We start from the raw sequence: 16,887 nt of genomic DNA, 5'->3' as shown, positions 1-16,887 counted from the left end.
CGCAACAGCAGCATTTACCTCAGCCGCATCCGCCATTGCAACACGCACTTTCGGAGCAGCGTACCTCTAGCACCATGGGGACCGTATTGTCGTTCAGTCCGCGGGACCGTCGAGGGTCTGTTTACCCGCCAACGGGGCATCAACATCCCGCTGACTTCACATTGAACAACTTCAATTACGAGCAGCTAAACAACGCGAAGAATCGCGAGAACAAAAGCGGCGTTGCCACAGTGGCGCCGGCGCCACCTCCACCGACCAACAATAACTCGTTACAGAACAATAACATTAATCTAAATAACAACGACAATGCGAGGATCATCTCGGAAAAGAACGCCCTCGAGAAGAATCTGAAGAAGCATTCGCTGTTTATAAACGCCCTGTCGTGGAAGCGATTCAGCACGACTAATAACAACAAGAAAAAGCTCGACAACAAGAACAAAAATATCGCCTTCAGGCAGCCTCTCGATAACATTCCTATTGTTGATAAGAATAAGAACATACAAACGCCGCAGGTGAGAGTCTCAGATGAGGTAAAAAACTTTTTATTCTCTTTTTTCGATAGGACGTACTTCTTATAATTCTATTTATAATCGATTAATAGGTAAACTTTATATATAAAAATTATGTAAAATAAATGGAATAAATATGCGCGTTTCAACAAATTTTATTCTATTACAACATGATGTGAACAAATTCGATGAAATTAAATCAAAGTTGCAACAAAAATCTATTTAAGTATTGCATTTTCTCGCGTTAGAGACGGTTAAATATTTTTTTCATGATAATTTATTCACTCAAGGATGTTACGCAATGACTACCTATGATATAGATAAATTATACATTTTTTGTCATGTAAAGTAATATAATGTAATAAATTGTAAATATCCCCACAGACAGCACAATGTCCAAAATCGGGACATAAAACATCTTAAAGAAGTATTTAAAATATCTTTTAAGGTCAATTGTTTCGACTTCTTGATCAATTTATCTATTAGATAAACATGTCTTTATTTTCTAAACATTGTAAATAAAGACAGATAATAAGTACCTATCGGATAAAGTTTCCCATTAAATTGAAACAATCGACTTTAATCATGTCAGTTTCTAAAAAACGTCTAATAGACGTTAAAATGACGTCTCTAAAATGTCTTATAACTCAATTTTGGACGTTAGCTGTTTGAGTACATAACGTAGAAATTATAAAAATTATAAAACAGAATAGTAGAATAATATAGGCAAACTAAACGCCACTTACAGACACGAATAAAAGAACTTATGAGTAACATAAAAAAAGAATAACATTCGATGGTCAATAAGCACAGAACTACTCTAAATCATGACTTCGAGTGGCAAACCCATTGAGTATTACATACGGGAAAAAAAACAGAAGAAAAAGAGAAATTGCAGAGATGTTCTTCATAAAAAGAAATGAGAATTCAATAAACTTACAGAAAAATACTGAAAACTTGAACACATTATATAATAGAATATTAAAGATTGCTTAATATTTACTCTCCATATATATCTCAAAGATTGTTTTGTTATTGATTTTTAGTCAGTTCGCAGTCTCGTTATATGATGGACATATTTTGCATTTTCATCATTTACTTTATGTTTCGCCATCTTATTATTACTAATCATACTTGGTTTATAAATTTATTCATTGACTTTGGACATGTAAGTTTTCAATATTTTATTTTAATTTATATCTTTCTTTCTATTTTTGCTCTCTATATTTCTTTATTGTTATAATTTATTTTTAATGTTATGATTGATTTTACATCTATATTATATTTTTTATAGAACTTGCTTTATATTTTGCTGGTTCAAATATATTAAGTTGTTATGTTGTAAATTAATTATTTGTATTTATACCTGAAGAAGATAAAAAAATTAATGGTTAAAACGTCGTTTATTTAATAAACAAATTTGCCAGGAAAACGATTTGATAAACTTATTTTTTGTTTATCACCACTGACGACAAAAAGTTCATATCATATTTTAATAGAATAATCTTGTTGCTTGTTGTGTCTAGAGAAGTCTAAAGACTTCTAACAAAGAGGGGATTTACAGCGTAAGGAATGAAATATACAACGTGCTTTGACCCCTCAGACACGATCGAAATCATATCGATGTCTCTTTTTCCATCACACGAGTTATTATAATACATTATGTGTAAATTTTCAATAATCTTTCTCTCTAGAAACATGCCTACATTCAATTTACTTAATGTCCAATTATTAGTTTTTTTACACATGAAGTTGTAAATTGTATATTTAATATCAACGAAGTACAAACTCTATCTTAATATTATAACCTACCTAAACACAACAAAATATATCACAGAGATAATTTGAAAATATTTATATGTAATATCTGTTGCATAACACTGTAAAATATCCTAAAAATATTTTTCAAATATCTCTAAGATACTAAAGATACTAGAGATATCCTTTTAGACAATACGTGATATCAAGATTTTTTGTAGAATTCTATGAATATCTGGTAATAAGATATCTTAAAATTGATTTAAAATTGTAAGAATAAAGATATTTAATTATATCTCAGATATATTTTTCTGTATGGGTAATTTATTTTATTCTCAACTTAATTATGTTAAACAAAATTTGCAAAATATTATCACATTAAATAAATAAAGACAGATACATATTTATTTAATAGAATTTTACCAAGAAGCTGGAACCCTAATTTATTAACACATCGAAAAATAATCCGCAATTATTATTGAAAAAAGTGAATCAATATTAGTAAAAATATGAATTTAATATGAAATATAATTAGAATAAAATTTATAAGGATGTTATTATATTGATCACATTAATAGAATTGTTTACTAACAGTTAATTTTCTCGTGATTTTAATTAGACAAAACAACCGGCGTCAAATAACAATCACACCACGCACAATCCAACGTGTGAGAAATTGGTGCAGAAACCCCTGCCTCCTGGACCAAGGAAAACTGTCATCCAAGCCTCCACCTCGGAATTGCTCAAGTGCCTCGGCGTCTTCCTGCACAAGAAATGCACCCGTTTAAGGGACTTCCAGGCCGGCGACGCTGTCATGTGGCTCAGAACTGTCGACAGAAATCTCCTGCTTCAAGGCTGGCAGGTGAGTTCGCCACTTACAGAGTGTGCTTTTTAAAATTACATATTATGTTTACGCTTTTAAGTTATAACTTAACACATTGAAAGACGTATATTTACGATTAAAGAGAAATGTGTTGGTTTCTTAAGGTTTTTTGGATATTTCTATTTAACGAGTTATACATTTCATGGATACTCTTTAATAGAAAGAAATAAGGACCATAATGTACATCTAATGAATGTTTCAAACGAGCACTCAAATAGTAGTTCTACTACATCCGTAAACAGATTTCTGCTTGATAATAAATACTTTCATTTGCTAGGTAGTTAACGTGCTTCGCGAAACGTACTCGCCGATAATACAATTATCGCAGGCACTGGTTCGACGTTAATATATTGCTCCCGCGGTTATTTAGCTATCATAATAATTGGATAATTAAGATACATCAACAGCATGAGATAATTAACTCTCGGTGATTGAACAGCTATGATTAACGTCGATATATACAAGTCATCAATATCTATGCGGTCGATGGTCGTTGAACAGCAAGTATACATATATCTAGACAAAAAAATTATTACATAAAGTTCAACAGACCAGTATACTGTACTCTGACCTGTGACATATTCACAAATATGTATGAATAATTTTCGTTGTGGGTACAGTCACATTATTCTACTCGGCTTGATTATTGCCATTGGTACATTGGAATATTCCAAACGTAACCGTGATCCAATTAAAGAATACGAATATTTGTCTTCGATGCGTTAAAAGGTTTCGTTTCCCTGAAGGGAACTATCATTACAAGTGGAACGATAGTCCACACGTGTCACGGAGGAAAGGGCTTCGCTCGTATCGAATCCTCCGGGACGCGGGTACCGCGTCCCGCGGGAATAAGGGCATAATAAGAGTCATCCAGAGCATGCAATATGTTAGAAAGGGAATTAGACTTTTCACGGGATAAATCCAAGAGTTTCCGTCTGGATGAACTGTAACAGGAGTTGAATTATATTTGCATCGCAACAGGAAAGGATAATGAATTAAAATACTGGATTATGATTACCTATATATATATATATTATATATATATATATATATATATATATATATATATTTTTTTTTTTACTACAATAATGAGTCACATACGTACGTAAAATGCTGAATTATTGTGTACTTCTTCTTAAAAATTATTTATTGGAGTAAAAAAATAAACAATGACCCGGACTGCATGTCCAAAATCAGAACAAGATGCCTAAAGACATTCAAAAGACATTTTACAACCCAAATTTGATACTGTCTAGAAAGTTTCCGCGAAATTAAATATATCAAACTATTTTTGCATTCTCTTCAAATTAAAACCTATTGCTAAATAAAATATTTTTCTTCTTTAAGAAACAAGTTTTTACAACATATATATGTATATTCTACATTTTTAAAAATTATTTTTTATTAAAAAATATTTTCCGTAAAGTTATATATAAAAATTAACTATCTTCAACATTTTCACTTTTTGAAAGCAACTATAGCTTACAAGTATCCTTTTTCAGACTCTATCTAACCATTTAAATATTTTACAACCTACATACCTTTTTCAAAACGAAATCTCTAACTATATATTTCCAACTACAAGTTATATCGAAATTTTGTTTAAGCAAAATCTTTTTTTTATCAAAGTAGGTCGAAATCTACGATTTTGATGTCGTAAGTCTTATTTTACTTCCTACAAAATTGACTGTTATATTTCTTCCAAAAGAAACAAATCACAATCAATCGAAAATATTTGCTCATAATTTCAGTCGGTTCTTGATTCGATTATGAATTCAACGTTTATGCTAATGGGACTACCGTGCGCGATTGCGACCTATGCAAATTGTACGGCCCCTATAAGACTCGCCTTCTCCGCGCGTAGAAGCTATCGATCAAACTAAAAATATTTTACTCCGATAGTCAACTGACGTAGATGGCCGCTGACTTAAAAATACGATAAAGCTATTAATAATACAATGCAAAAATCTGCGTTGTTGTTTATCCCCTTTGTGTCTGTGAATTGTATTGTATCGTCCGCACACTACATTAATTTTCATTACAAGAAAGCCGAATTTTCGCCGGCAAACGCTGCAAATGAAAAATTTAAACCTTTTTATATTTAATAAATATTACTTTTAATTGTTTTATAATTTGCTCTAATTGAATTTATTACAAAAGAAGTATATTTAGCTGTGTGTGTGTACACACACACACACACACACACACACACACACACACACACACATATTAAAAGACAAAACTTTTTAGAAACATGAGAGAACTCTTCTGACCGTATATATTATTGGATTTTTTTTTAATATATAAAATCCAATTAATTCTATTAAATGTTTGTTATAAAATGTAACGCAATCATTTTATGTAGGGAGGAATAGTGATTTAACCTTTTTAATTATCGTAAAAAGAGTTGACTTCTGCGATTGACGTAAAAGTGACTGGTTCAATCATGCAAAGTAACAAAAATAAATACGTGAAAAAAAAAACCGAGTTACCGCGCTACAGATTGCTCGAAACTCGTCTACATCACTACGCCCTGCACGAAAGGGTCAATTTTATCTGTCGATCAAATCGGCAACAATTTTTTACCCACTTTACGACGAAAGTCACTATCGATTGGCATATGTCGTGCAACCTTCAGCGAACCGCAGGGCTCGTGAAGTTTTATGGAAAATAGCGCGAAGTGCGCCGGCAACAATTCCAGTCCACTGCCGAGGCGATTCTCGTGGGTGGACTTTTTTTATCGTGAGTGACGTTCCAATTGTTACGAACAATTGCGCATTGTCGACATCGACCAACGCGTTTATCCTTGAGCTGAGATGTCTTTGAAGAAGTTTGGTAATTAAATTTACTGTTGTGTTCGGGCGTAGCAGATTATGATAATCCTGTATTTCACGCTTGTATTTAATTTTCGCATTTGCACGACAAAATGTGTGAAAAAAATTTTAGCCAAAAATTTTTCAAATTATTTAAATATATTGACAGTTGTTGATGAAACAGGTGCACACATATAGTAATTAATGTGTATTATCTTATTCTGATCTTATTTAAAATATTATATGGCAAAGCTAATATACATTTTTTGCACGTATCTATGTTAGCATAATATTAAAATAATAAGTAAAATACTTCTCCCTTTCACTCTCGTTTTTGCAAAATCATAGTGTACAGTCCACTTTAGAATGAGAGAAATGTAAACGTTATTTCGCAATCCGTGGCACGAATCACGCTCTGTCATTATTTCCGAGAAATTATGCGGTATATTTTGTCATTTGCGACATTCGCGTGTTTCAACCCACTTTGCAGAGAGGCGTTGAAGACGGTCCATAATAAAGTGCCTTTTGCGTAGACACACTTCCCAGTAATGTCCCTGCGCCCACCGACATCGATTTCTCATGTCGATAAATTCACACGTGGAATCGCTGGAAAGAGAAAGAGGGAGAGAGTGAGAAAGAGAGATAATTAACACTTGAAAGAGCCCGCGTTATCTTTGTGCTCAGAAAAACTGTCCATTAACAATTGAGGCTGTCGTTTTCTTGCTACGTCTGATTGCGTGTTCATGTTCTTATCGAGAACGTATCTCTCTGCATTGACCTAGGATTCTTCAAGCTTTCTTGCGAACTATAAAGTGCTTTTATGTAACAAATTGATTAGCGAAATATCTATAAATAATTATATAAAAACAATTGGCATTATCAATCGAAATAAATATATTTTTATGTAACAAAATGATTAAGGGGATACTTATATAAAAATGTGCATATTTTATTGATATTATCAATCAAATTAAATACATTAATTTTTATTTATATAATCAACTAGAATAATAAGAACGTTCTGTGGAACTTTTTCTGTGGAAATTTTGTGCAATACTTTTAGAATATTCACACTATTTAAGAATACACTACGTAATAACATTAATAATGTATACATTAGATATATTTAGTTAAAAGTCGTGCAAACAATCCAAAATTTAATGAAGCTATTCATTATTTATTCAATTTTTCTAATGTATTTAATTTACAAAACAATTTTAATATTTCAACATACTCCTATAATTACTATACATAAATGTTCATCTTGCACTTAATTGAAGATCATTTAAATTTATGCTAGAATAAGTAGAGAAAGAAGAAAATAGGAATAATCTTATCAAATCATTATAATTGTATAAAAATATATTTAGATTAACTATTAGATTAACAACAGATTCTCTGATTTTATTCAACTGTATTTTTTTGAGACTATAAAATTATAATGAAAATATGCAAGAAACATAAATTTTATTTTATGTGTCTCTTGTTAAAAGAATGAAAAAATAAATTGTATAAAAGATCTGACATTTTACAAGCAGTTTCCTGCAAACATTTCTGACAGAGAACGTATTTAATCATTTTTCTCGGAATACAATTAATACTGCGCGCGTGTGTGTGTGTGTGTGTGTGTGTGTGCGCGCGAATTGGTCTGTGTAAAAATCAATACACCGGACATTTCCATGAATACAATGCAACACAAATGTACACGGAAGTAATACTTGCAGATATAGCAAAGAGTAGCTATATATTCGTGTATCCACGTGCATCCGCTTAATCCTTGAGAATGTCGATAGGTAAATATACATACGCGGTTTTTGTTGTCAATTCATTCTCTATAACAACAGTTATCGAAACACGAGGCCAATTTTCAGCCTCAAATCCCTCGACCCACTCTTAGCTATCTCGAGGGTACCCCAGAAATAAGCTTACTTATTTTAATCCAACTTAGGCGCTGATTTAATATCTCAATTTTTTCTTTTATAGAAAGATTATATCAGTTTAAGTATAAAGTTTCGAAAATATATGACATAATTTCTTTGGCGCATATTTCATTTTTAACAGTACAATGTTTTAAATGTTTTAAAAAATCACATTTTTTTATTAATTTGGCAAAAATTATTTATATATTAATATATTAATAATATAGTGTACATTTATATTTATTTTACTATATATATAGTAAAACATAATACTATATATATATATAACGGTTCTTTGTAATTTTGTATAAAGTTTACTTATAATAATATTAATTAATTAATTATTGTATTAAAAAATTTTATCTTAGCTAATTTTAAGATAAACACTTTTATTTCTTTTTAGACACTAAAAAGGAACTCTAGATAATAAAAAACATTTTTAATATAAATATAAATAAACGTTAGCATATTTTTGTAATATATCGTTATTATTATTATATCGTTTTTAATCTAAATACTAATATTATTATTATTATGTTGATATAAAATATGTTAATATATATTTTTTTTTTATTTTCACAACTTATTTGGAATACAAAATAAATATTGTTACGCATTAAGGAAGTGGAAATTAATTTTGCAACAATGAGCTAATGAGGATTCGGTTGACAAGATCTGGGGAAACTACTGTAGGATAGAGATGTGCAGCAATGCCATATTAAGGGTAAAAACCGCGCAAGGGATGAAGGGTCACGTGCATCGCAAATGTTGCTCAAGAGCGACGGCAACGTCGCTCGCGAAATCACCCCACAGGGATATGTGAAAAAATGCGGGTGTTCATAAGAGGGACGTTCACCCCTCAATTTTAATTACGAAGGGGAGATACTTTTTCTTCTCGGACGTCAGCTCCTGACGATGTGTATTTCTATCGCCCTAAATCTATGATCAGACGTAAAAAAATTTATTCAGACAACTGATTTTTCGATACAGTGCTCCTGAATTGACTATTGATTAGTGGGGAATACAGACATCAAAAAAATGATTACGATATTAAATCTTGATTAGAATATCCAATACCTATAACGTTATAATATAAGAACATTATATAGAGCAATCTTATAACAATAGTTTTATTAGCTTTTTAGAATCAGGCCATACAAAACTCCGGCTTTTGCTAATTTTTCATCATTTTATTCAATTTATGTGCATTAATGACTAACAAGATTAATAATAATATCTAATTATTCACAATGTACGACGCATTTGACGGAAGTAGAATGAGTACATAATTTTTAATACATATAACCTTAATATATTTTTTTAATGACCCAGATATTTTTATCACATATCCAATACGACGCAAAGTAATGGAGAAATGCATAATATATAAATCGAACAACAAAAAATACATATGAATAAAAACAGATATAAAGGAAAAATTTTAATATTTAGACGTAGAACAAAGAAATTTTATTTTGGGCATTTTTATTTGGATATGTATACGAACACTTAATTAAAAGTGGACTCATGGAGAGATTCGTACATGTATAAATGAGATATAATAAAAATTACATACAAATAACATAAACTGAGGGGAAAATATTTTAATATTGTAATATTTAAACGATTTTGATGGGTGTAGAAGAAATTTTATTTATTTATTTTTATAAAACAAGATGCTACCCATACAGCAAAATTTATCTGACATATAATCAGATATCTTTGTGGTTACACAATTTTAAGATATCTTATTGTCAAATATTCATAAAACTTTTAGTTGCAATGACGCAGAACATATTACTTGATTTCACGTATAATCTGTAAAAGGATATTTCTAAAAGATTGACATATATAATCGATATAGTTAAACTTTTTATTTTATTTAAGTGTGCTTCATGTTTATTTTGAGATATATTTTATAACCAATAAGATAATCTATACAACATATTTTAAGATAAACTTTAGACTATCTTAAAAATAAGAATCAAAGACAAGATTAAAATAATCATTAAATCGAATATCACATTTGAGATAAAATTGTCACAATTTTTTAGTATCTTAGAGACATTTCAAAAATATTCTTAAGATATTTTAACAGCGCTATGCAACAAATATTCTGACATCTAGATATCTTCAAGATAATTCTGTGATATATTTTGTTGTGTGAGTATTTTCACCTAACATTTGACGGAATATCAAAGTCCATTAATAACTGCGCGTGCTTAAATATAATTCCTCGAGTCTAATGTATGTGTGCAGTTCATCCTGAGTGTATATTCCAAACGTGTGCTTAGACATCACGCTGCGACACGCACGTGTAAAGACAACCGCAAAGTGTCACTATAGGTTTGTTTTTTATTCCTGCACTGCTGCACTGGTGCAATAAGTTAAAATAAGACAAATATATTTTTTCTCATTCTAACTTATTGCACTAGTGCAGCAGTGCAGGAATAAAAAACAAACCTTATGTGTTTACAAAAAGAAGATAGATATGACAGCTTATACAATTAGATTCATGATAAAATTAAACGTTATTGCATGTGTGTATATAAAATGTACAAAAAACAATGTGATTCTGTACGTTGAATTTTGTCTATTCGATTAGGACTATTAATGTACAATCAAAAACACATGTACCGTTATCGATATATTTTTTTACAATAGAACGTAATGTAATAAATGTTTCTTTGGTAATATGACGATATGATATTTATTTGATGATACTTCATAAATTTTTTTATCACACGCCTAAGGTACTCTTTAGTAGTAAACAACTTTTATATACACTTACATGAGTATATGTATATTAACATTTGATTTTATCGTTAAACACACTATTTGTAGTAAGTTACCATATTCGTTCTTTTTTAATAGATTATGCTTGATTGTCTTTGTTAAATTATGAATATCTTACATAATTTAATATTTTTCTGTGCAAAATAAGTTCCAGAAATTTCCAAATTTGTGTCTTATTTATTTTTTATTTAGCTTTATTTCTTAATGATTTCTTAATGGTCTGTGCTAAAAGCCGAGATAACCTCGTTACCAATTTTATGAAGCGTTTTTGAAAAAAAAAGATTTTGTAATATATTTTAATTATTTGAATATTAAAAATTAATAAAAAATTAATATTTTTGATTAATTAAAAATACATTTTATTTAACAAGGAAAATTTATAAACAAACTTTATTTAAAAATAAATTCATTCTAGCAGATATATTTTACACAACTTTTTAATGATATTGTATATCTGATTGCATTCACTATAATAAGCTCAACTATAATAAGCTATTACAACTGTAACATAAGTGAAATATTGACTTTCTACGTCATTCCATTATCATTTAACTCCATCGGAATGTCAAAGCGCACGAGAAGACTGTCCTGTAAACTATCCAGACGATTTACCGTTTCGTCTGAACGTTAAACAAGATCAAATCGGGCCACGTTGCTGAAAATCTGGTTAAAAGGAAACCATACGTGGCCGAGATTGAAAATTCCGTTCCTGTCACGTTTCCGCGTGCGCGCGGCACGTGTGTCACGCGTTATCTGCCACGACACTTGTCACCTAATTCTCCACCTCGAGAAACACGATCGGAAGAAACAATTAAGACGATATAATTGTGAAATCAGGAATTGGATGATCTTCATATGACGGCTGACACCATGTTAAAATCAACTAAAAGTGGATATCAGTTGGCGCGGCGTACGTATCGCGCGCGTATGTGTGTTTCATTCATTTGCATAATTTAATTACGCGTAACCCGGGAGCTAATTGCAATTCACGCGGATTTCGGAGTAGTTCCATTTGGGACATCCCTGAGCCGACTAAGCGACTCAGATTGTCGGTTGCGGTTGGGGATGTTTCGCGTACATGCCGACTACGCCGCTAATTGGTCCAGGCAACGCATTCGCGTCCTGGATTCGGGAAACCGTTATCCATTTTCCGTCTTGGAAATTTAATTAAAAGGTTCAGGTCTACGCGATGGAGGTGACTCGAATAACGCGGTGCCCGCGCTCGGTGAAGAATAGAACAGGCCGCTCACCCCTGGTAAATATCGACCGACCCAGAGGGTATATACGTCCTCGCCGGGTATATTGGCACCCCTAATTCTGCTGCACCGCGGTCTGCAGCCCTCGAGACTCTTGAGCGATGTTATACCTGATCGAGAGGATCGCCTCTTCACGAGTCAGCGGAAGCACGTGGAAACCCTAATGAATCGTGCATGCGACAGCGAAAGCTTCGCAACGGCTCTACTCCTTGTGAAATAATAATAATAACGCAAAAACATTATGAAAAATAATTCGATATTTTTTTCCCACATTATTTCACATTCTTGTTCTCCCCCTCGTGATCAATTTATTGTCAATTTTTTCTTAATAAAAAGGAATAGTTGAAAATTGGATTTAAGAAAAAATTCCAGATGACCGATAAATACGAAAATTTCGAGGTGAACCTTTTTTTTAATAAGTTGTGCATGAGTAACTTGGGTATGTGACCTCCTCGTAATTTTATGAATACTACTTTCACTCATGCGACGAGTCTATAGACCCGGGTTTTACTTTGTAAGTTGCAAACATAAAAACGTTTCTCCGTCGATAGACGCTATCTATGAATAATTTTTCTCGATAATGTCACGCGATCCGCTTTGTTCACAATACCATCGATAGTTCGCCAGTTAAAACACGTCATCCATCTTTTAACTTTGGAAGTACAATCTTTTTAGGTATCTTTCAGATAGCTTCTATATATATATATATATATATTGGGGAGTAGTTGCTAAGTGTTAAAAAGAAGGAAACCGAATTGTTGGCAATTAGAACAGATTCACTAGACTCTGCAACAAAGTAAAGGTGCTTACTTACTTGAAACATTAATGGTTCGATGCAGCAGGATTGCAATCTAAGAGGATTATTCTGAGTATAACTATAATATTATACAAGCTGAGGCAATTCATGAAGCATTTGTTGCAATAATAGTGAATGTAAGTCGCTTGTCAGTCAGTAATGAATAGATACAAGTCGAACGATTTCATAATCCATTATTATTTATCTTATATCAATTCACTTAAATCCAACCTTTCTCTAAAAATCGAAGCACTGCAAATATGAATTTTCCCGTTTAAAAAATTGATAGAAAACAATAGGACATATCTAATCGTTTTCAATCGTAGCTACAAATTGAGAATTAATATAATTAATTGCGAAAATATTTAATCATTTAGTTACAATAAATTCCAATCAAAATAAAGAACAATAAATTAATATAAGAAATTGCATTCCAACAATTGAATCCGTTTTTATCAGACAATGATACAAAATGATAACATTCCTTCAGCAATATGAAAAATAATGAAACAATAATTACAATAAAGAATAATAAGGTTTTTGACAGATATATTTTTTGACAGAATATCGATTCTTATCGTTTTCTATCAATTTTTTAAGGGTTGAAATAGCCGATTTGAGTTTTTTCTCGATAACGTCACGCGATCTGTTTTGTTCGCAATACCATCGATAATTCGTCCATTAAAACACGTCACTCATTTAAATTTTAGAAGTCTTAGGTATTTTCAATATCTGAAACAATCGCGATATAAAGTGAAATTTTCTAAATAGAATTCTGAGTACACCGCAAGCAATTTCGTTCACGTTAAAGGAGTAGTTATCCGATTACATTAGCGTTACCTCGGGCGACTCGGACGCGAGTTTTCGCGGGAAGATCGCGAAAGAATCTCTGGCGCGCGTTTACGCGAGGTTGCGCGCATCCCTTTTTCCCTTCCGCTGCATTGTGCAAGGTGCACTGCTCCGATTATCCTCCTCCGGGGCTGGCACGAGGAGGGCGTGTCGACGTCGCCGAGAAGTGTCGTCGGCCCTGCCAGCGTCGTACGCCGGCGATGGGAGAGTCCAGAAGGGGACGATGCAGCCTGGCGTGTGAGCAAATTGCAAACGTGAGTGCGCGCGGCGCGTAATGTGCATTAAACCGAGAGACACGACTAACAAGGTACGGGGTGGCCGACTATGCGGCCTAGACAATAAAAACAGGCAGCAAGTTGCCGATCGCGCGGGGAAAACGTATCGAGGGCATCGATCCTCCCCGGGTCACCGATGTGGCCTCACCGCTTAATGCACCCACATCATGTGCACGACGGCTGCATCGCGCCACGCCGTGCACAACCTCTCACGAATCGATGCACCCTACGCTTCTACTGCACCATGAGCCACCGATGCATCCATGCGCGCATCTTAATGCGACTCGCTCCGTCTTGGCGTGCACGCCACGACCTGATGCGTACATGGCTTCCCCCTTGAGATGTATTATGATAAATAACAAGCACACACTTTTCTCTTAAATGAGATACGGTCATGTTGTTTCTGAATATTATGCGTGATACCGTGATAATCGTGGCATAAGAATTACGCGTCTGCTGTCTGTGCCAAAGAGGCGGATTTAAATTTCTCCAAAACAGTAATGGATTTTTAATTAATCATCACCTCTCGAAAATGACAAATCATCGAGAATACCTTTGCCAAGACGCCTGATCGTGGAGCATGCAAGCGTCAAAAAAAATTATGATCTTCACTGAAGGATCGAAAGAGATTCGTGATATAATGCATAATTAATTGATTTTATTAATAGTTAAAATTAAATTACTCCAACTTGTTACAGAATATGTATATTCCTGATTATAAAGTGAGTATTATTTATTCACGGTATACAGTCCACGTTAGCATTTTACATTTGTATTTAAAAATCAGATTAGATTAATGTAGCTATATTTCTTCAAGCTAAAACATTAATATTGGTTTTATTTCTAATATATATAATGTACAAACATATGTAATATTTAGTTGAAATAAGCAAACTTTATTTAGTATTTGAATCTATTAAAACTTGTAACTGATACAAAAAGACTTCAACAAATCTACTTAATTTATTATATAAACTTTAATATTTTTGTTAATTAATCATAATACATTTATTTTAATAATCAATATTATTGTTTATTATTTTTTTATATTAAATTCAATTTTTCGTTGGTTAAGTTTTTCAAATATGATAGAAGGAATGTATTTTTTTTCTTTCGCAACTTTTAATTGAAAAATTTTTTATACATAAGGCAAAATACACGTACAGCTATATTTATACACATATACATATATATGCACACGTATACAAATATATATATATATATATGTATACATATTAATAATATAGGTATATACATAGATGTACTTAATTTTCTTTATGTTTCATGGCTAACGCAAGTCTTATCAAAATATAAATAGACTCCTCTATTTATACAACATGTTCTCCTTGTGTATCCGCACTAATTAACATCTATGTGACTATATTTGTACCTAAAACGCTTACGTTCGATATATATGCCTACATGTATTTATACTGACACATTTACACAACCGTATGAAAACACGTATGTCCCTAAAGTCTATAGGGAAACATTCAACATATTATGTGACACTATGCAAGACACTACGCGATTAATGGCATACGTAAAAACATGTTTACATATTAACAATGTTGTAATATCGGTGATATAACACATATGTGGCGTATAACTCGCCACAACATGTATTGAGTGCTGAATTCATCAAAATTTATCTCAAAATGATATCCATTTGTTGTAATGTATTAAAATACAAGTTTAGACAAATAAATTTTTTATAGACACATGATTAAAAAAAAATCTCTTTCTATTTCCGTAATTACGAGTCATCACGAACTTTATTTTTATCGCTCATTGTTGCCTGATGAGATACACCGATAATATTTATATTACAGACATACTTTGTGATACAATATAATGTACTTTAGATATTAATCATACTTTTCTGCGCAATTACGTCTATATAAGAGTTATTAAAAGCTAAGAGGCTAACAGAATATTTCTGCAATTTAAATGTTACATAAAACTATCTATCAAAAAACAAATTTTATTTAATTTATTAGACTAATATATATGTTTATTTAATAAATTAGATCCTTAGAATAGCATTGCTAAATCAAATAATATAAAATTCTAATCACATGTTTATCTTTCTTTGTTTATTAGGACGTGCCCTTTATAAACCCTGCCAACGTAGTGTTCGTGTATATGCTGGTGAAAGAGCTCGTCGACGGCGACGAGGCATCCGAGAAGGAACTCCAGGCGACGGTACTGACGTGTCTTTACCTGAGCTATAGTTACATGGGTAACGAGATCAGTTACCCGCTAAAGCCGTTCCTCGTCGAGGACAGCAAGGACAAGTTCTGGGACCGATGTCTTCTGATCGTCAACCGACTTAGCTCCGAAATGCTGCGAATCAACAGCGAGCCCGGTTTCTTCACAGAGATCTTCAGCGAGCTGAAGGTATATTTTCTTGCCAAGACTTCATTGATAATAAATAATATAAGTAATTTAAGAATCACACGCGCGTGCACATCGTTACATAATTTACTAATTTAGTGCATTAATATAATATCTTCTTCATATAATATCAATTTAAGAATTATTTCAACTTGATTCTATATTAATTTACAAATTACATCAATTATACATTCGAAACGTACAAATCAATGAAAATATTAAACAATATGTCTTTCTGGTACTATTACAGTTAATAAAATTCTTTTTTTAATTGTTTTTTTTCCCCCAAAGAAAAATCGCATAGCGAAATAAAAATGAATTGAGTATAACAGCTCTAATCTGTGATTTCGTGGCAGGCCTGCGGTTCCAGCGAACGCGGAAGTCTGACTGGCAGCGGCCTCGAACGGAGCCTCGTCGTCTCCGGAGTCGCGGTACCCACCAAGGCAGCTTGACGGAGCTACACACACCTGCTGGTGCGCATCGCCAGGCACGGCTGCGACGTCACGACACTCTGACGATGGCCATCGCGACGTGGAGCCGCTCTCGCAGCTTGACGCCACGGCATCGACCTCGACTTCGACTCCGACAGTGCCTCGCCAGCAACCGCGGTCTAGCCGCGACGACTTATTCTGCCCG

The 16,887-nt window shown here is 32.6% G+C and overlaps 1 protein-coding gene across 1 annotated transcript; it reads left to right on the top strand.

Moving 5' to 3' along the window:
- The first annotated feature begins 45 nt into the window (after nt 1–45).
- On the top strand, nt 46–16,749 carry LOC105829940 (cyclin-dependent kinase 5 activator 1). The gene is made up of 4 exons (XM_012669025.2): nt 46–512; nt 2,887–3,129; nt 15,958–16,254; nt 16,608–16,749. The coding sequence occupies exons 1-4, from the start codon at nt 75–77 to the stop codon at nt 16,701–16,703; spliced, it is 1,074 nt and encodes a 357-aa protein (XP_012524479.1). The 5' UTR covers nt 46–74; the 3' UTR covers nt 16,704–16,749.
- The last annotated feature ends 138 nt before the right edge of the window (nt 16,750–16,887 follow it).

Source organism: Monomorium pharaonis, chromosome 2 (genome assembly GCF_013373865.1).
Source record: "Monomorium pharaonis isolate MP-MQ-018 chromosome 2, ASM1337386v2, whole genome shotgun sequence".
NCBI classification, from domain to species: Eukaryota; Metazoa; Arthropoda; class Insecta; order Hymenoptera; family Formicidae; genus Monomorium; species Monomorium pharaonis.
The sequence above is the reverse complement of the archived record's forward strand: the minus strand, read 5'-3'. Positions and strand labels throughout refer to the sequence as shown.